Source organism: Heloderma suspectum, chromosome 3, assembly GCF_057233095.1.
Source record: "Heloderma suspectum isolate Gila_16-S chromosome 3, 16-S_ref, whole genome shotgun sequence".
NCBI lineage: Eukaryota > Metazoa > Chordata > Lepidosauria > Squamata > Helodermatidae > Heloderma > Heloderma suspectum.
The window spans coordinates 282,495,747-282,516,017 of NC_139460.1; the positions used below are offsets into that span (position 1 = coordinate 282,495,747).

At 41.9% G+C, this 20,271-nt stretch overlaps 1 protein-coding gene across 5 annotated transcripts in view; it reads right to left on the bottom strand.

Moving 5' to 3' along the window:
- The window catches only part of DOCK10 (dedicator of cytokinesis 10), a 293,838-nt gene that overhangs the window by 111,641 nt on the left and 161,926 nt on the right, over positions 1 to 20,271 (bottom strand). For all 5 annotated transcript variants that reach the window (XM_084847134.1, XM_084847133.1, XM_084847130.1 and 2 more), the window contains exons 5-7: positions 15,008 to 15,080; positions 14,089 to 14,211; positions 13,596 to 13,730 (exon numbers count right to left, since the gene is read on the bottom strand). In XM_084847134.1, coding sequence (XP_084703260.1) covers positions 13,596 to 13,730; positions 14,089 to 14,211; positions 15,008 to 15,080 — 331 coding nt within the window. The remainder of the gene's footprint in view (positions 1 to 13,595; positions 13,731 to 14,088; positions 14,212 to 15,007; positions 15,081 to 20,271) is intronic.

A 20,271-nucleotide genomic window follows, 5' to 3' on the forward strand; every position in this document is an offset into this window, starting at 1 on the left:
CATTTAAAACGGGGCTTTTTGCTTGTTTTAAATGCAGGATCATGACGGACTCCCTTTACATGCACTTCCTTCCCCTGCTTTCCCCCTCCTTTGCCCCCTTATCTGAATCTTCTATATATTCCATTATACAGCCGCTAGATGGCGCTGTGGTCTAGCTCCTCTTATTGCAGGTTTTCCACTTTTCACAGAGGGAACTCAAGCGGAAATCAAGTGCTGTAATTTGATAGCTCATTATCTCTGATCTTTAAAAAAATATAATAAATGTCATTCAGTGCGGGCTATGTCCTGGAGACTGATGATGTCATCTAAAGGACTCACAAACTTCCATGAGTAACCAGTCTCAATAGCAGGATAAAATCTCCATGTGAAGAAGCCCTGAGTCTCTTGGCTGCTTCTGAATAGAAGCTTTACAGCCTGATTTTATACCTGTCTACTACGTTCCACTGAGTTCACTGGGGCTTACTGACAAGAACACATGGATTGCAAGTGTGCAGCCCAGTCATAAGTGTATTTATTTTTATTCTTGGGTTTATTCCCAAGTAAGTGTGCACAGGACTGCAACCTTATTGGCTTATACCATAAGGTTGAAAGTTGTTTTGAGCTAATGGTCAGAAAGTGTGCATAAAGGGATAGGGTAGCAATCCTTTTGCATTGTGTTCTGTTGCTCTCTTTTGCTCCCCTTGCATGGCATCTATGCTTTTTTGGGCCATCACAACAGTGGGCTTATAAAAGATTGTTTGCTTGGATAGCATGGCACAGTTCAATATAAGTTCCCGAATAAAAAGTAATATTGCAATATCTGCCAAATTATTCACAACTGGCTTGAACTGGCTGGTGTTTTGTTTTGTTTTTTTTAAAAAAAAAACACTTTTCAAGAGACTAACGGATAGTTGTGGAATACTTGCAGACATGCTAAGCTGTATTCAGAGATGCACTGAAAAGAAAACCCTGGATTTTGACTACGTGCAAAGTCATTTTCAGAACAGAAAATAAACTTAATACAATTAAGAAAATGTATCCAAATGGAATCCAAGTGAAATAACTGGGTTGAAATCCACTGAAATATAAGCCAGCTAGAGTTTTAGATGGCTACTGGTATTGCAAGGCCTTTGATCTCTGCCCGCTGACTTCATTGAATTCCTTATGACTGATTTCTCTGTGGTACCCCTTAAACATAAAAATACTTCCCCTTCCAAGAAAAACAGTCAAAGGGGGAGTCCTCTCTTTTAATCTGGACTCAGAATATTCTTTCCCTTCATCTCGTTCCATTCGTAAAGAAGAAGAAAACATCTTGGAAGATTTTTTTTAAAAAAAGAAGTAAAGACTTCAACTACAAGCTGAGGGCCTCTGTGTATTAAGAAGTTGCAAACCTCTGCTTTAGGCACCATGAGCTCGTACACATTTACAAACATAGGGTGCAGCTTGTATCCCTCATCTTCACTAGTACTGGGAGGTATGTGGCCAGAGACAGCCCAAGAAACAGTGGTGCCTGAGGCAGAAGATCTATCTGATGCTCCTATCCTGGAAGTGGTATACACACAATAAGATGATACCTAAGGTTCTGATGTCCTTCAGTGGTATCTAGGGTACCTCACTTTGCCTAGTGTAAGTGGCATTCAGAGGCATTGTCTTTTAAAACATTATTATGTAACAGCATTTGGCAGGGATGCTGTGAAATTAGGCTAAGGCTGTAGCAGAAACAATACCCAGTGTCCCAAGATTCCTAAGGAGGCCAGGGGCCACATTCTTCTAGGGCAGGATGCTCATCTTCAGTTCTTATGGACTTTGAGAGATGTGAACATATTCATCCTGTATTATATCAGCTGCAGTAGCTAACCATACACTTCTGGGCCCAATTGAAAGTGCTGTTTTTAATCTTTAAAGTGCTTCAAGGCCTCACATCTCTTAGATCTGCCTCTTCAGTTTTACTCTTCTAATCAGGTCCTGCTTTATATTCCATCACTAGGGGATGTGGGAGCTGTAACTGAGAGATTGCTGTGGAACAATCTTTCCCCTGAAGTGTGAAGTTCCAACTCTTTGCTTCCTTGTATAAAGGGCTGTAAAGTGTGCCTTTTCCACTTGCTTTTTTGTTCTGCAGACAAGGGTACCAACTATTTTGGCAGGCAATTAGTGGATGCTATTTTCATCTGCATTTTTCATGTGTATTTTATTATATACCTGTGGGTTTTTTTGATACGTTATTTATTTTGTAAGCTACTTTGAGTGAAGGCTGAACTGAATCCCCCCACCCACCCAATCACCACCTTTCCTGAACTGGAGGGGAGATTTTGACCCCCTCGAAAATGGTGTGTGTGTGTGTGTGTGGTTTTGAGGGCATAGTTGCGGGGAGGTTGAGTGTGCTAGTGCTGCTTTCCTTTTTTTCCTTTTAGGAACCAGTTTAAAAGCCACTGGTGGCTTCAGCAGCAGCAGGAACAGAATTCTGACTGCCATCATGCTTCCTTCCCAGAATACCTTGGGAACAATGCTAGAATCTCAATGCTTAGTCAGGTGCATGGCAATGGAGAGAGTTCTGTCATTTCTGAGACTATCTGGGGCAAAGCATGGCAGTGGTCACAGCTTTATTTCTGCTCCTGCTGCTGCTGGCAAAACCTGTGGCTTAAAGGGAGGGAAGCCAGGAAGGTAAACATCCTTTCCCTTTCTCCTCATATGTTTCAGGGATCATCCCAACCAATTAGGGTGGCTGTTTCCATTTGGCCCTTCTTTGAGCTTTGGAAAAACAGCATATAAACGTTTTAAATAAGTACAGATTTTAGTGCCAGGAAATAAACGTTTGGTGCAATGGATGCTTTGTTTCTGCATCTTTTAACTGTTGCACTGCTTATTTATTAATTATTTATATTATTATTTGTAGTTAAGGGCACGATCCTATACATGTTTAGACAGAAAAAAAGTCTTACAACTCCCAGCATTCCCCAGCCATGTCCAAACACATATAGGATTGCACCCTTAATTGCATGTCAAATTGAGTGTATGGAAGAACAGTGTCTCAGTCCACACACTTACTTGGGAACTTGGTGGGGCTGACTTCTGAATAAACACGAATGGGATCAGGCAGTCAGAAATTTTAAAATATAAATAAATAATAAAAAGAAACTAACCAAGAACATGATGTTATGTCATTATTGCTGGTGGATTGCCAACACAAGTTCACTCAGTATATGTGTCAGGATTTCCTATTGCTTATAGTGAGAAGCCCCTGATTATAGAAGATAATGTGGAAGACCCCATGTACATGGAGCTTTATGTGGACATGCAATGGATCTACTGGATCATGGTCCATATCTGCTTCTTGTTACACTGTACTTGGTCAATTATTTTCTAGGAGTTGCTTTCAGACTAGCTATGTTGGAAAGCCCCACATACCACTGCTCTAAGTAAGACAGCTGCTTAGCCATGTGGGTCACATTTTCAGCTGGTGTAAATGGATGGTAACAGTTGTGTCCTATTTATTTCTTCCCTTGAAATGATTCAGCAATACTGTCTCAGAAAGGAAAACTAAGCCATCACTTGTATAGTTTCACAAATACCTTAGAAAATGGCACAACGTCTCAGAATATTTAGTATATTCTTTCTGTACAGTGAATTGGAACATCTCTTATTGTTTAATATTTATATTTCATAAGATACACATACACTTAAATTTTCAGCACATGCACACACCTACACATGTCAAAAATATGAAGGGGGCTCAAAAGCTCAGGAAGCCTTTGTGGCCTCGGCTGCAAAAAGCCATACAGTCTCCACCTAAGCCCTAATAGGGCACTCAGGGAAGTTCCACAATCTTAAAAAAAAAAAAAGAAAGAAAATCTTGTACACATTCTTAAAAAAGAAAACTGAAGAAGGTGCTACCTAGCCCCTAAATGGGTTCAAAAGGATTGAGCTTGGGGAAGTTCCCAACCTCTGACAGATGATACAAGTGGTCAACCAGTCTCTTTTTATGCAGATGAAGACTAATCTCTTTTTGTAGATTAAGCCCCACTCTCCAGCCCATGTGACTGTTAGCAGCCCTTTCCCTGTTACCAAACATGGGCTGGAGCAGGGGGATGGGGGACGGACAGTAGCCATGGCATAAAGGGAGATTGGCCAAATACGTGTACATTGGCCCTAGAGCCACTCTGAGCTTCTCTCTGTGGGGTTAGCTCTGGGATTGCACAGTTCTCTTCACATGAAGCTCAGGGTTGCTGAATACCTTCTTCAGTCCATATATGGCTGGCTGAGCCAAAACTGTGGAAATTTTTTGGCCATGGCTGTAATGCTCAGTCACTGTCTAATAACTCTCTCTCTCTCTCTCTCGCACGCACGCACGCGTGCACACACACACACACTAATAACCTTTATGAAAACAAGGAAAACATGTCATGAATTTGGATGTTTTCTGTACTGTGCTCTTCTCCTGCACACCTCATTTTTGCAAAGTCATTCAAATTAGATGACAGAGTGCTGTCAAGCTTCTTTCCACAAAAAGAATTTTCACATGCTGAGTCTTAAACATACAAAAACAACAAGAATTCAACATCTACTTACAAGATGTACTTCAAAGTTTTGGCAAGCATACAAGATTTAATGCAATGGCTTCTTGCTTTCAAATCTATAGCCAAATGTTTCCTTCTGTGGCTAAGTTAATAATTTAATACTTTTCTCTCTCCATTTGCTTCTTTACTGCTGCTACCACAAGTGAATTGGGGTTTTGACTGATCTCCCACATTTAATTTAAACTTCAACATTATAACATACAGAAAGAATGTCAGAAGTGCCACATCATATAGGTTGGGACATCATATAATCTTGAGTCCAACCTTGGCCCAGATTATGTCTAATGTCTTCTGGAACTATCCTATCTCTTAAAACCAAACAGTGATTTGAGAGATGGCTCACGTTGTGAGTTTATATAAGTTTTTACATTATTCCACCTCTTCTGTGTTACATGAACCTAGGGCAGGGATAAGCAACCTGGTTTCTTCCAGGTGTTTTGGGATATAACTCCCAGAATGCCTGACCATTGTCCATGCTAGCCGGGTTTATGTAGGTTGTAGTCCAAATTTCTAGAAGGCACCAGGTTGCCTACCCCTAACCTAGGCCCTATCTCTTGTTTCACATACACCAGAGCACATAGATCAAAACAGCTATGAATACATGGCTCGAATAGATGGTGTTTCCACGGTGTGACAGATTTTACTCTAAATCAAATAGCAATTTGGAGGGATAGGAAGCCAAGCAGTTGCATATACCCAACAGCATCCTGTAATGTGCCTCATATGGTGCCTGTATGTTTTCCCTCATGGGGCAAATTGCTATGGGAGGGCAATTTAGATTGGGAAAATTGTATGGGGGAAAAATAGCTGTGGCTGTTTTATTTATTACATTTAGGCACAATAAATGTACTGTCCCATGCCTTAACAGACAATATATAACACAGCTCAATAGACATCACATTTTTAACTAAAGAAAAAGTTCTGATTGACATGTGGCATCTAAAACTCCAAAATGGGGTTCTAAATTAGGGAGCTGTTAATTCACACAACAGTTGTACCTGTGAATGCATACATCCAAAGGACCTCTATTCATTTGCAGAACTTTGTTTCCTGGATCAATATACTTCTACCACTGAAAATATCACTTGCTACGAGATCGCTGGAAGAAATACTCTTGACCAAGGCTTGTGAACAATATTTCTGAATACTCCTTATATGTGACAGCAACACGGTGTGAAGATAATGTCTCTAGATGCTTCCCTAAGGAAAGCTAGCCAGTCCAAAGACAAAGTACCTATGTTTCCATAATTGCATTCTAGGGTGGGGGTGGGGTTACAATATTAAGTGAAATATAAAACTACTTTCTGAGAATTTTTTTCATGCTGTAAAAATGGGATTCTATTCCCAGTTACTTAAAAGAATTAGGCCCTTCTGCATAAAGAGGATAGGTAATACTGTGTGTTGTTTAAAGAAGCTGTAAGAAAACAACTGCTGCTAAGATTCAATATGCTGGCCTATCAACTGTAAGTAGCTCCATCTTTTCAGGAATTAGACTTGTGACAAAAATAATTAGTTGCTCCTTACCATGAATGAATGATACTATTAAAACCAGGTGGGGTAAAGCATTTGTACTATGCACTAGATGAAACCCTCACCATATCTTGCAGGGTTGAAAACAGTGGTGTAGTGGACGCAGGGCTCGCAGGGATGCAGCCCGGCACTTTTTCATTAGCAGGGACTCTGATGTCATCCCCCTCAGAATTCCCTGTTCCCTCTGAGCTTAGCTGCGATCCTCACTGTAGCTGTGCAGGGAATGAATTTTCCAAGCAACAATATATTGTTCCATGTTGGAATGCAAAGTATTTGGGAGGACTGGGCCTGGAATGGGCAATTAAGACCTATTTGCTTTACCAAAGACATGTTTCTCGTGGAGATGAAAACTCCTAGAACTAGTTTGTTGATATGGATCGACGGACTGTCACAATGAGCTCCTGCATTTCCAAATTTACCACTACACCACTCTGTGTGTGTGTGTGTGTGTGTGTGTGTGTGTGGTTCCATCTAGCTGGGTGTGTGGACGTTTCTGTTGGAGGGGGAGGGGGGTAATACAATGAAGGAGCTGAGGGAAGGCTAATGGGTAATGTTGGGGTGCTAAGGGAGTGTGCAAGGGGGGTGTTTAAATGAGAAGGGATCTGTCTAGGAGGGCTGAGTTGAGAGGGTGAAGCTTCCATAGAGTATTTTGAAAACCTAAAAAGTTTGCGTTTGAGTGAGTGAGTGAAAAAGATTTTAACACCCCTGCATTTTTTCTCAGACATCCAATTGAAATACCCCTGCCTTACTCTCAGCTGCGACGTTTTTGGATCCCAGTTGAAGGCTGTATATCTTACAAGGTTGTACCATCTTAGAAGGGGGCGTGGCTGTGAGGGGGCGTGGCTGTGACTGTCACAAAGGGATCCTGCACTTCTGAATTAGCCACTACACTACTGGCTGAAAAATATGAATGAACGCTACAACTAAGTTTGATGTTGCAGTGAGTCAGAGGCACTGTGGTGGAGCAGGAAGTTTTTACACATAGTTTTTCAGGCGTACTTCCTCTGTTCAGCAAAGATAAATATAGGACAGCTTTAAAACTCAAACATTAGCTAAGAGGTCTGGTTGGGCAACCGCATTTATACAGTGGGGCAACTTTAAATTATCTGTCTATCTGTCTGTCTATCTCACCCAATGCATTCATAAGGATCAATATTTTGAACCAAGCTCCACAAGTTCAGGCTATTCTATCACTTGAATAGGAGCAGTCACTGCTCACATGGATTTCTATGTGTATATCTGAACCACGGATCAGGATGATTCACTCAGTCTTGAGCTGCTTCCAATCTGGCAAGTGCAACAACCCCATACTCCCAAGGAAACTTCTGGAGCAATCCAAGTTAGCTATTCCTTTGCCCATTCAACAAGAAGTTGAGAAAAAGTTGTCACTAAATGTATTGGCTTTTTTTTTTTTAAGCAACAAATAGTCTGGATCATAGAATCCTGGAATAGTAGGGTTGGAAGGGGCCTATAAGACCGTGAAGTCCAACCCCCTGGTCAATGCAGGAATCCAAGTCAGAGCATCCCTGACAGATGGCTCTCCAGCTTTATCTTGAATGCCTTCAGTGTGGGAGAGCCCACCACCTCCCTAGGTAATTGGTTCCATTGTCGTACTGCTCTAACAGTCAGCATGTTTTTCCTGATGCTCAGCCAGAATCTGACTTCCTCTAACTTGAGCCCATTATTCCGTGTCCTGCATTCTGAGATGATTGAGAAGAGATCCTGGGCTTCCTCTCTGTGACAACCTTCCAAGTACTTGAAGAGCACTATCATATCTCCCCTCAGTCTTCTCAAGGCTTAACTTGTCCAGTTCTTTCAGTCTCTCCTCATACAGCTTTGTTTCCAGTCCTCTGATCATCTTTGGTGCCCTCCTTTGAACCCTCTCCAGCCTGTCTGAATCCTCCTTAAACTGCAGTGCCCAGAACTGGACACAGTACTCCAGATGAGGCCTAACCAGTGCTGAGTAGAGGGGAACTAGTACTTCCCAGGATTTGGAAGCTATGCTTCTATTAATGCAGTCCAAAAGAGCATTTGCCTTTTTTGCAGCCACATCACATTGTTGGCTCATATTCAGCTTGTGATCTACAATAATTCCAAGCCTTCTCGCTTGTAGTGTTGTTGAGCCACGTATCCTCCATCTTGTAACTGTGCATTTGGTTTCTTTTTCTTAGGTGCAGAACTTGGCATTTATCCCTATTAAATTTCATTCTGTTGTTTTCAGCCCAGCGCTCCAATTTCAAAATTATATATATGTGTGTGTGTGTGTGTGTGTGTGTATATATATATATATATATAGAGAGAGAGAGAGAGAGTTTTTAAATGTATAAAAACACATTATATGGAAAATAAATCCTGCCTTTTGTTCGAATGATCCTCGAGCCAGTTTACAAAAGATTGTAAGAGCACATACACATACATACATAACCCACACAGCCCAGCAGTCCTTAGTCCCCTGGTTGTTGGATGGGCCCCATGTACTTTCCTTAAGCTCTGCAACCTCAGGGCAACTGGCAGTTGCAGCTGACTGTTCTTTCAGGCAATGAACGGGAACCAGGCTTGCTGCAGTGGTTCCTTCTCTAACCGATGGAGGTGCCCAGGAGGGCTGGTCTCCCACTTCCTATCATGTTTAGAGGCAGTGAGGTTGCAGAAATACAACCCCCCTAAAAGAAATAGTAATGGAGCCCCCCCCACACACACAAACCCCCAGTGTAATGAAGACCGAGCAAATTCAGTGGCCATATAAGGCCAAGTGTCTCCTGGGGGAGATGGATAATGGGGAGGGGCAGCAGAGTAGGATTGGAATGGAATATCCTGGAAATGGGCATCGTAAGCTGCTAGAACCCTGAACTTCAGAGCCTTCTATACTGCAACATTTGGGGGCAGGTCCCACAAATATCCCCTTCATGGATCACTGCCTTGTTGTGGCGAAGGGGCTTGTGTAACTCAGTGAAGCCATAAGCTATGCCGTGCAGGGCCACCCAAGACGGACAGGTCATGGTGGAGAGTTCTGACAAAATGTGGTCCACTGGAGAAGGAAATGGCAACCCACTCCAGTATTCCTGCCAAGAAAACCCCATGGAATGTATCACAAGGCTAAAAGAAATGACACCGGAAGATGAGCCCCTCAGGTCGGAAGGTGTCCAATATACTACTGGGGAAGAGCAGAGGGAATTTCCAAGTAGCGTCAGAAAGAGTGAAGCGGCTGGGCCAAAGCCGAAAGGACACTCAGCTGTGGATGTGTCTGGTGGTGAAAAGAAAGTCCGATGCTGTAAAGAACACCATTGTTTAGGAACCTGGAATGTAAGATCAATGAATCAAGGTAAGCTGGAGGTGGTCAAACATGAGATGGCAAGATTGAACATTGACATCTTGGGAATCAGCAAACTAAAATGCACAAGCATGGGCGAATTTAATTCAGGTGACCATTATATCTACTACTGTGGGCAAGAATCCCTTAGAAGAAATGGAGTAGCACTCATAGTCAACAAAAGGGTGGGAAAAGCAGTACTGGGGTACAATCTCAAAAATGATAGAATGATCTCAGTACGAATCCGAGGCAAACTATTCAACATCACAGTAATTCAAGTCTATGCCCCAACCACTGAGGCCGAAGAAGCTGAGGTTGATTGGTTCTATGAAGACCTACAACACCTTCTAGAACTAACACCAAAAAAAGATGTCCTCTTCATCATAGGGGATTGGAATGCTAAAGTAGGAAGTCAAGAAATAGCTGGGATAACAGGCAAGCATGGCCTTGGTGTACAAAACAAAGCAGGACAAAGGCTAATAGAGTTTTGCCAAGAGAACACGCTGATCATAGCAAACACTCTTTTCCAACAGCACAAGAGGCAACTCTACACATGGACATCACCAGATGGTCAATATCGAAATCAGATTGATGATGTCCTTTGCAGCCAAAGATGGAGAAGCTCTATACAGTCAGTAAAAACAAGACCTGGAGCTGACTGTGGCTCAGATAATGAGCTTCCTATTGCAAAATTTTGGCTTAAATTGAAGAACGTAGAGAAAACCACTAAACCATTCAGGTATGACCTAAATCATATCCCTTATGAATATACAGTGGAGGTGAGGAATAGATTTCAGGGATTAGACCTGATAGACAGAGTGCCTGAGGAACTATGGACAGAGGTCCATAACATTGTTCAGGAGGCAGCAACTCAATCCATCCCAAAGAAAAAGAAATGCAAGAAAGCCAAGTGGCTGTCTGAAGAGGCTTTAAAAGTAGCTGAGGAAAGAAGGGAAGCGAAAAGCAAGGGAGAAAGGGGAAGATATATCCAACTGAATGCAGAGTTCCAGAGAATAGCAAGGAGAGACAAGAAGGCCTTCTTAAATGAACAATGCAAAGAAATCGAGGAAAACAATAGAATGGGAAAGACTAGAGTTCTCTTCAAGAAAATTGGAGATCTCAAGGGAACGTTTTGTGCAAAGATGGGCATGATAAAGGACAAAGAAGGCAGGGACCTAACAGAAGCAGTTGAGATTAAGAAGAGGTGGAAAGAATACACAGAAGAACTATACAGGAAAGATCTGAATGTCCATGATAGCCATGATAGTGCGGTCACTGAACTGGAGCCGGACATCCTAGAGAGTGAAGTCAAGTGGGCCTTAGGAAGCATTAGTAACAACAAAGCTAGCAGAGATGACAGTGTTCCAGCTGAGCTATTTAAGATCCTAAAAGATGATGCTGTGAAAGTGCTGCACTCAATATGCCAACAAATTTGGAACACTCAACAATGGCCACAAGACTGGAAAAGGTCAGTTTACATTCCAATTCCAAAGAAGGGCAATGCCAAAGCATGTTCAAACTACCGCACAATTGCGCTCATTTCACATGCCAGCAAGGTTATGCTCAAAATCCTACAAGCTAGGCTTCAGCAGTATGTGAACCGAGAACTACCAGAAGTACTAGCTGGGTTTCGAAGAGGCAGAGGAACTAGAGATGAAATCGCCAACATTCACTGGATCATGGAGAAAGCAAGAGAATTCCAGAAAAATGTCTATTTCTGCTTCATTGACTACACTAAAGCCTTTGATTGTGTGGATCACAACAAACTGTGGCAAATTCTTAAAGAGATGGGAGTACCAGACCACCTTACCTGACTCCTGAGAAACCTGTACGAGGGTCAAGAAGCAACAGTAAGAACCGGACATGGAACAACCGATTGGTTCAAAATTGGGAAAGGAGTATGACAAGGCTGCATATTGTCATCCTGCTTATTTAATTTATATGCAGAGTACATCATGAGAAACACCGGGTTGGATGAATCACAGGTCGGAATTAAGATTTCCGGGAGAATTATCAACAACCTCAGATACGCAGACAATACCACCCTAATGGCAGAAAGCGAAGAGGATCTAAAGAGCCTCTTGTTGAGGGTGAAAGTGGAGAGTGTAAAAGCTGGTTTGAAACTCAACATTAAAAAAACGAAGATCATGGCATCTGGCCCCATCACTTCCTGGCATATAGAAGGGGAAGAAATGGAAGCAGCGTCAGATTTTATTTTCTTGGGCTCCAAGATCACGGCAGACGGTGACTGTAGCCATGAAATTAAAAGACGCTTGCTCCTTGGGAGGAAAGCTATGGCACACCTAGACAGCATAGTAAGAAGCAGAGACATCACCTTGCCGACAAAGGTTCGTATAATCAAAGCTATGGTTTTTCCAGTAGCAACGTATGGCTGTGAGAGCTGGACCATAAGGAATGCTGAGCGCCGAAGAATCGATGCTTTCGAACTGTGGTGCTGGAGAAGACTCTTACGAGTCCCCTGGACTGAAAGGAGGTCAAATCAGTCAATCCTAAAGGAAACCAACCCTGACTGCTCATTGGAAGGACAGATACTGAACCTGAAGCTCAAATATTTTGGCCACCTAATGCGAAGACAAAAGGCACTGGAAAAGATCCTGATGCTGGGAAAGATTGAAGGCAAAAGGAGAAGGGGACAGCAGAGGATGAGATGGCTAGATAGCATCACTGATGCAATGAATATGGACTTGAGCACACTCCGGGAGAGAGCGCAGGACAGGAAGGCCTGGCGTGTTATGATCCATGGGGTCATGAAGAGTCAGACACAACTGAATGACTGAACAATAACAACCCAGAAATATAGATTTTTCTTTCATATATCTGCAAACTTGTAGTTTACTGTGGTACTGGATAAGTTCTCCATGGCAGGAGGAAAAGGTTCCAATACTAAAATATTCTATGTTTAGAAAAAATACTGATACCATCACAAGCAAACCAAATTTGTAGCTCACCACTGTTATGTTTAAAATGTACTGAGAATCAGTTTTGTAATAAACTACATATTTCCTGCACTTTTTGGTTTCTTCCTTTTGTACGTTTTCACTATCTGTATTGGGCCAGATATTCAGCAGATATAATTAAGCATTACTACACTGAAGTAAATGGAGCAATGCTAATTTACATCTTTTATAAAACCGTGCACATTGTTTTAGGTTCCCTGTGACACAAGATAACACTATGCTCTGTATTGTATTTACTGGCGGAGTGAACAGTGGTATTAAAGGAGAGTGATAATTAATCCACAAAAACACATATACTGCTAGATCAACAAAACTAATTGATTACTAATTTAGTAAGATAGTTTACAAAGATTCAAGTCAGAACAGCTGTTGGTGGGCTTGGCATAGGGACTATGTGGAAATATTCATTCACTTAGAGTGTCTTCAAAAAATGGGATGAACAGTTCTGTTAAACTAATATCTACATTGTAATACCTTTCACTGGAGAGGAGCAGACATTACACTTTGAACCACTTGTCCTCCTCCAGCAATAGCAGTTAACTAATCATAGCTGGAAGGGAGGTTTCTGATTTGAGTAGGTTATGGTTAGGAAGTTATGAGAACATGGCAGGCAAATTATGAGGTTTGCTTCTCCTAAGACTACAAGGATACATTTACTCATGGCATGGAGAGCTTGTCTATTATCTCACTGGTCTCAGATGAGACAGCATAGCTTCTGTTCTGCTGTTCCATCTTTCTGAGGAACCAGAATGGAATTCCCATCATATGAATGCCCCAAACTTGATCAAACTTTGCAGGCAGGCTGACAACAGGTAGCAATGGACAGTAGCAGCAAGCAGACTTTTCTAACATGGCTTGCTGCCTTTGAGATTTCTTCTCTAGGGAGGCCCACCTAGCTGGCTGTCTCCCAGTTTTTACAAAAACAAGACGTTCCTGTTTAGGAGGGCCTTTGGATCTCTGGAGAGATCACAGAGATGGCTTTTATTGCATTGCATGCTCACTCTGATGTGTTGCTTCTGTGTTGCTTTAATGTTGGTTTTCTTGTACTGATGGGCAACTGTTTCAAGCCACTTGAAAAACCTGATAGGGCCAGTTAAGGGAGATGCACATAATGGAAAAAATATATTTATCTGGATGGGTTATACATTTTTAAGTTAAATAAATACATAATCATACCATCCTTGGAAAAACCAGCAGAATGTAAAACAAAACAACATGCTGGCTTACCTGGACAACCCCTGTACAGGAGTCCAAAAAGATACAGCCTTTGGGTTCCTTTGAGATCTTTTCATCTTTGTAAAAGTTCATTATGTATGAGTTGTCTGACAACTGTGTCAGCTGGAAGTAGCGCTTCTTGAATGACTATGTGAAAACAAAAAACATGATTGGCTTTACTGCAAATTATTTCTGATAGATGTTTTATTCAAATAAATAATTTTAAATGAAACATCACCAATACCCATTGTCAGGTATAAATTTTCTGTAGACTGTGGCACCATCCCCTTTAGTGCCACTTACACTGCAATGTCTACTCAGAAGTAACCCCCTTTGAGTTCTATGGGGCCTACTCCCCAATAAGTGAGTACAGGATTACAGCCTAAATGTACTTCCATTGATTGTATGTTAAGACATAGACAATTAAATGAAAATGGAAAGCAGAAAAGTCATCATTTGGCAGAGAAACGAAGGGATGGTTATATAAGAAAAGTAATTTCCTTACCCGAACTGTAATGCTATTGTTTACTGTGCTGTTAAAATTCCCTTTATAAAGCCAGCCAGATTTAAAAACGACTGTCCCTCCTCCGCCTCCACCTCCTTTTGAAGATGAATGGGATGTTGTATCCTGTGTTAAATACATCGTTAATATTCCATTGACTTGATTTCTATGTGAGTTGAGAATGTCAAAGCACAAAGCACGCTGTATGATTGAATACCTGCTTTCTGTTAATTAAAATAACCACCCAGTGCCTTTTAAGTACAGAACTTTCTTTGTTGAGCACAGAATGACAAAAGAAGCTTGTTTCCATAAAGTTCCTATTGAAACAGGAAGTTCACCATGAAAGGTAGTGCTAACTCAGCACTGAAAGGGAAAGAAACTGTGTATAGGGTTAATATAATATAATAAAGCTTAGGGAGTGCCTTTTCCTCTACGTCCCAGTCCGCCAACTAAGGTCCTCTGAGGGCTATCTGCTGTGGCTGCCTAACGTGAGACTGGCAGCCACACGCAAGAGGACCTTCTCCTTTGCCACCCCTCAGTTGTGGAAGATGTACAGGTTGAAATGCGCCTGCTGACCTCATTTAAGGTTTTTAAGCAGGCATTAAAGACACTATTATTCCGGCAGGCCTTCCCTTTTTAGAACTCTTGTTCGTTCTGCTGACTTTTGTATACTGTTTTTTGTGTTGTTTTAAGCTGTGTTTTACTGTTGGATTTTTAAAAAAATTGGTTTTAGTTCAAAGTTGTTTTTAGTTATATGTCGTTTGTCCATATGTTTTATGTAAATGGTTTTTAAATTTTGTGTATTATATTTTCATGTTTAACTTTTGTTAACTGCCCAGAGAGCTTTGGCTGTGGGGTGGTATAGAAATAATAATAATAATAATAATAATAATAATAATAATAATAATAATAATAATCTTACTTCATCCTTGTCAACATCTTCATAGTCGATTTCAAAGGAATGTGAAGGGAGTTTCTCTGGTCTGTATTCATGCCTAAGGAGAACAAACAGATTAATTTTTATCTCCAGAATTTATAACAGTCTGTTCTTTTTAATGGGGCTGCTACTCAAGGCAATCAGAATGCTTTCTTTTCTAACACTTAAATATAGAGGATGTCACTGCTTGTTTATAACTGTTAAAAATCTAGAGTGAAATTTCCATCCTTTCCTCTTCTCTGCAGCCCCCCACATTTCCCCAAAATCTTCTCCAGAGGGACTGCCAATCCTCCAGAGCAGATTGGGGGGGGGGGGCAAAGGGGGGCAGGAATTGCCCCCTCCTTGTTCCAATTATGGAAGCCTTGATGGAGAGCCACCATCTGGATTCCACCCATAATCTTAATGTATTGAAGATTTTTTGGTCATATCTGACATCTCTTTATTAGATTCTTATGGTTTGCTTGCATGAACAGTAAATAAATGCAGATCTTCCCTTCAAAAGTAGTATTTGAACATGTTGGTCACCCAATACTGTAAAAGTTTGCATAAGAATTCGCATATCACATTTAGTTTTAGAACTTTCATAGCATGCTATAAACGAATAGCACATGTCCACTCATTCTTGTTTAAGGTCTGAAGAATTGTTGAAAAACCACTAGAAATCCTTATTGGGTCTTATATTCCCAATGCCTACTAAACATATTGATTTTAATGAACTGGGGTTCATCCACAACATTTTGATCTAGATTTGACACTATTTCAATGTCAATCAACTGTTGCACTAGATTCATTTCTAGGCTTTTTCAATATATATTGGAATGGGAAACAAAAGTAAATGAGAAAGTAAATCCCATTGAACTCTGCATGATGTACATCTGAGAAAATATCCCTTGATTCTGCTAAGTATTGTAAACATAACTTTAATCATAATATGCCATCTTAACACATTTGGGGATCTCAGCCATATAGTTCTGTCTTGGTAATTGCAAATAAATGTGTAATTTTAAAATATTGCTTTTAAGGTGGAAAATGGGCATATGCTTTCTTTTTCTCCACTTTGATATTAAAATGCCCCAAGCTATGGATCATGCCAGATATTTTTCACATTGCAATGCTAATTCCTCATACTGAATAAACTATTCAATGTGTATTCCAAAATTGTTGAAGAAACATTGAAACTTGTCCAGGATTAACTCATAACACTCTTAAAGCTAAAAAGTGTGAAAAGTTGTTGTAGTTTTTAAAATCCAACTTCTTAAAGAAGTCAGCAGTCAGCTGTTCATGGAAGATCTGTAATATTTGCTAAATTCACAGGATGAGTCATAGTACACATGAACTAAATACTTCCCTGACATATTACTTCTCAGTTTACAGGATTAAACAACAAGGGCGTATTGCACCCCTTAAGTCTAAGTCAGGCTTTTTGTCTCTCAGTGAACTGAATCATTTGCCCTCTTCCTCATAGAAATGTTTTCAGAAAAGGAGAAGTTCCCTGCCTATTGAAAAATGCTTCTGAGTGCAGCTGACCACTCCACTGATCTATAGGCTCTGTGCGTATGTGAAGCAACTGGCTAACACAACACGCCTTGAGGTAAGGAAACAATTGCATCTTCCCAGTGCAGTGCTTCAAGGTTTCAATCATGCCGGTAGCGTAATGCCACTGCCCAATTCTCAATCGTGGTTCTTAGTACACAATTCAAAGGCAAGGTTCTGGTTAGTATTGAAAAATGAAAGCATTCCTTCTGGGTTGAGTTGGATATAGCCCATTACGTTTGCACATGGTGAAAAATACCTTGCTGAGAGGATGGCACTCTCCTCCTGGGTCAAACATTTATTTATGTATTTCTTTTTTTAACAAGAAAGCCTATTTAATATATATCTTTCCAGCAAACATGTAGGCTATTGCAATTTAACTAGAAGTTATGTTGTGTAGAGGAACCATCATAACATACAAGGCTACACTAGATGACACACTGAATGGCCAGTGAGTAGAAGGGCCACTCCCACCTTCCAGTTGTGCCTGGGATGGAATGGACAAGAGAGACATAGAAGGGGAGAGGGCTGGTCAGCTGATAAATAGATGTCCCAGTGTGTTGAGCCTTCTGTGTTGTCCATGTGCTTTATGGGCTGTCCTATTCTCTGGGGCGCAACATCATGCTGTGACACTGTGTTATAGGGCTAGGCAGTAGGGGAAAACCTGAGTGGGAACTTGCTAGGAGCAGATCTGCTCCTAACAAGTTCCCTTCTAAGTATGTATCTTTCCTTCCCCTTTGCTGGCTATGATTTTGTGCAAAAGCAGCTTGGCTTAGTTGCTGCAGCTAGGGTCAGACTGAAACAAGATTGGGCTGAAGAGAAAGAGCTGGTTTGGGGTTTTGGAACCATCTTTAGGGTGCCAGGACCACACAGAGACCTAATGGGGGAGCAGTATCTGTTGGAGGGTTAAGGCAGTGAGTCTCCACTTGTCCTCCGCCTGTACATAAAGCATGTATCATAAAAAAGCCATAAGCCTCCAGTGACCTCATTCCAAGCCAACAAAACTCTAGGTAATGCTTGCATCCCTGGAGTTCTCCCCACTTGGAGTGAAAAAACTGTAGTGCAGACATTTGGCGACATGGCAGCGGGGGCAGCAAAATAGTGATTTTGCTTCAAGCACACCTTCTTTGTAAGCAAAATCATACTTCTGGAAGCCTCCTGGGAGCATGATTTTGCTTACAAACAAGGCATGTACTCCCTGCGCATCTTGCTTGAAAGCAAAATTCCTTCTTTTGCCACCACACTTGCAACTTTCAACAGAAAATTGGGCAGGGGGGCAGCAGCAGGAGTGGCCCTCAGTGGGATCCATGGGGAGGGGGGCGGAATGCAGGCCCTTGATCCCCGGAAGTTGCCCACCCCTGCTGTACATGCGGGCTTCCCCATTCGCATCAGCACTGGATAAACATCACACACATACACCATCTGGAAGTGTGCATGGAACTCACCCTCACAGAAGGTGGGGAAGGAAGCCCTTGCTTCAGTTGGAGTCCCATGTGTGAGCTACTATTTCAAAGAGTGGCTGGATTGAAACAACTGTCCATAAATTTTGTTTGTTTGTTTGTTTTAGTTTTAATCTTCCCAATAACAGACATTCTCTGGGCAGATTACAAAAGCTAAAAGCATAAAATACAATACAAAACCACAAAAGCTAAAAGAAAAAAATACAATACAACACCACAAAAGCTAAAAGAAAAAAAATACAATACAAAGCCACAAAAGCTAAAAGAATAAAATACAATATAAAACAACAGCACAGGATTAAATTTAAAATATATAAAGACAACCATAAATACACACACACACACACCATCCCCAAACACTAAAATGTCTGGGAGAAAAGAAAGGTCTTTGCCTTTAGGCACCAGGTGAGCCTCCTTGGGGAGGCATTCCATAAACAGGGTGCCACGACCAAGAAGTCCCCACCTCTTATAGGTACCTGCCTAATGTCCTTTGGCAGGGGCACCTGGAAGAGGCTCTCCAAAGATGACCTAAGGGTTCAAGCAGGTACATATGGGAGGAGATGTTCCTTTAAACTAAAACACTTCTTCAAATTCTGTAGGTAGGGGCCATAGCTAGGGATAGACAGATTTTGTAAAATCCGTTCCGTCTGCCTTTTGGAGATTGTCAGGTGCCTTTTGTTCCATCGTCCGCTCATTGACAGAAACAGATTCTTTCCAATTTCCCAAATTTGTGCAAATTCACATTAGCACAAACACAACACCAACTATGTGATTCAATTCACAATTTTATTTATTTATTTTTTTTATTTATTTATTTCTATACCGCCCAATAGCCGAAGCTCTCTGGGCGGTTCACAAAAACTAAAACCAAACAACACACAATAAAACAATTTAAAATATATAGAACATTAAAACCACAATATAACAATACAACCACAATAAAACCTAGCAGCAGTACAGGAGTTTAAAATACAGATTTAAAACAGCAAAGATAAACATTTAGAAAGCTAAAATGCCTGGGAAAATAAAAAGGTCTTCACCTGGCGCCGAAAGGAGTACAATGTAGGCGCCAGGCGAACCTCACTAGGGAGCTCATTCCAGAGCCGGGGTGCCACAACAGAAAAAGCCCTCCTCCTAGTAGCCACCCGCCTCACTTCCTTTGGCAGGGGCTCACGGAGAAGGGCTGCTGCTGATGATCTTAAGGTCCGGGCAGGCACATATGGGAGGAGGCGATCCTTCAGGTAACCTGGCCCCAAGCCGTTAAGGGCTTTGAATGTTAACACCAGCACTTTGAATCGGGCCCGGAAATGGACCGGCAGCCAGTGCAGCTGGAAAAGTACTGGCGTAATATGAGCTCGCAGGCCAGTCCCTGTTAACAATCTTGCTGCCCTATTTTGGACCAGCTGAAGTTTCCGGACCGTTTTCAAAGGCAGCCCCACGTATAACGCATTGCAGTAATCCAGACGAGAAGTTATCAGAGCATGGATCACTGTAGCTAGGCTATCTCTGTCCAGATAAGGGCGTAGTTGGTATACCAGCCTAAGCTGATAAAAAGTGCTCCGTGCCACTGAGTTCACCTGTGCCTCAAGTGACAGTTCTGGATCCAAGAGCACCCCCAAACTACGAACCTGATCCTTTAGGGGGAGTGCAACCCCCTCCAGAACAGGTTGATTATCACCTAGCCGGGCAGACGAACCACCCACTAACAGTACCTCCGTCTTGTCTGGATTGAGTTTCAGTTTATAGGCCCTCATCCAGTCCATTACCGTGCCCAGGCACTGGTTCAGAACAGCCACTGCCTCACCTGGTTTTGATGAGAAAGAGAGGTAGAGCTGGGTGTCATCCGCATATTGATGGCACCTCAGCCCACACCTCCGGATAACCTCCCCCAGCGGTTTCATGTAGATGTTAAACAGCATGGGGGATAGAATAGAGCCCTGTGGAACCCCATGGCACAATTGCCATGGCACAGAGCAATAATCCCCCAGCACCACCTTCTGGAATCTTCCATCCAAGTAGGAGCAGAACCACTGTAGTGCAGTGCCTCCAACTCCCAACCCAGACAACCTATCCAGAAGGATACCATGGTCGATGGTATCGAAAGCCGCTGAGAGGTCCAGGAGAATCAACAGGGTCGCACTCCCCCTGTCCCTCTCCCGGCAGAGGTCATCCCACAGGGCGACCAAGGCAGTTTCTGTTCCAATACCAGGCCTGAAGCCCGATTGAAATGGATCTAGATAATCCGTTTCATTCAAG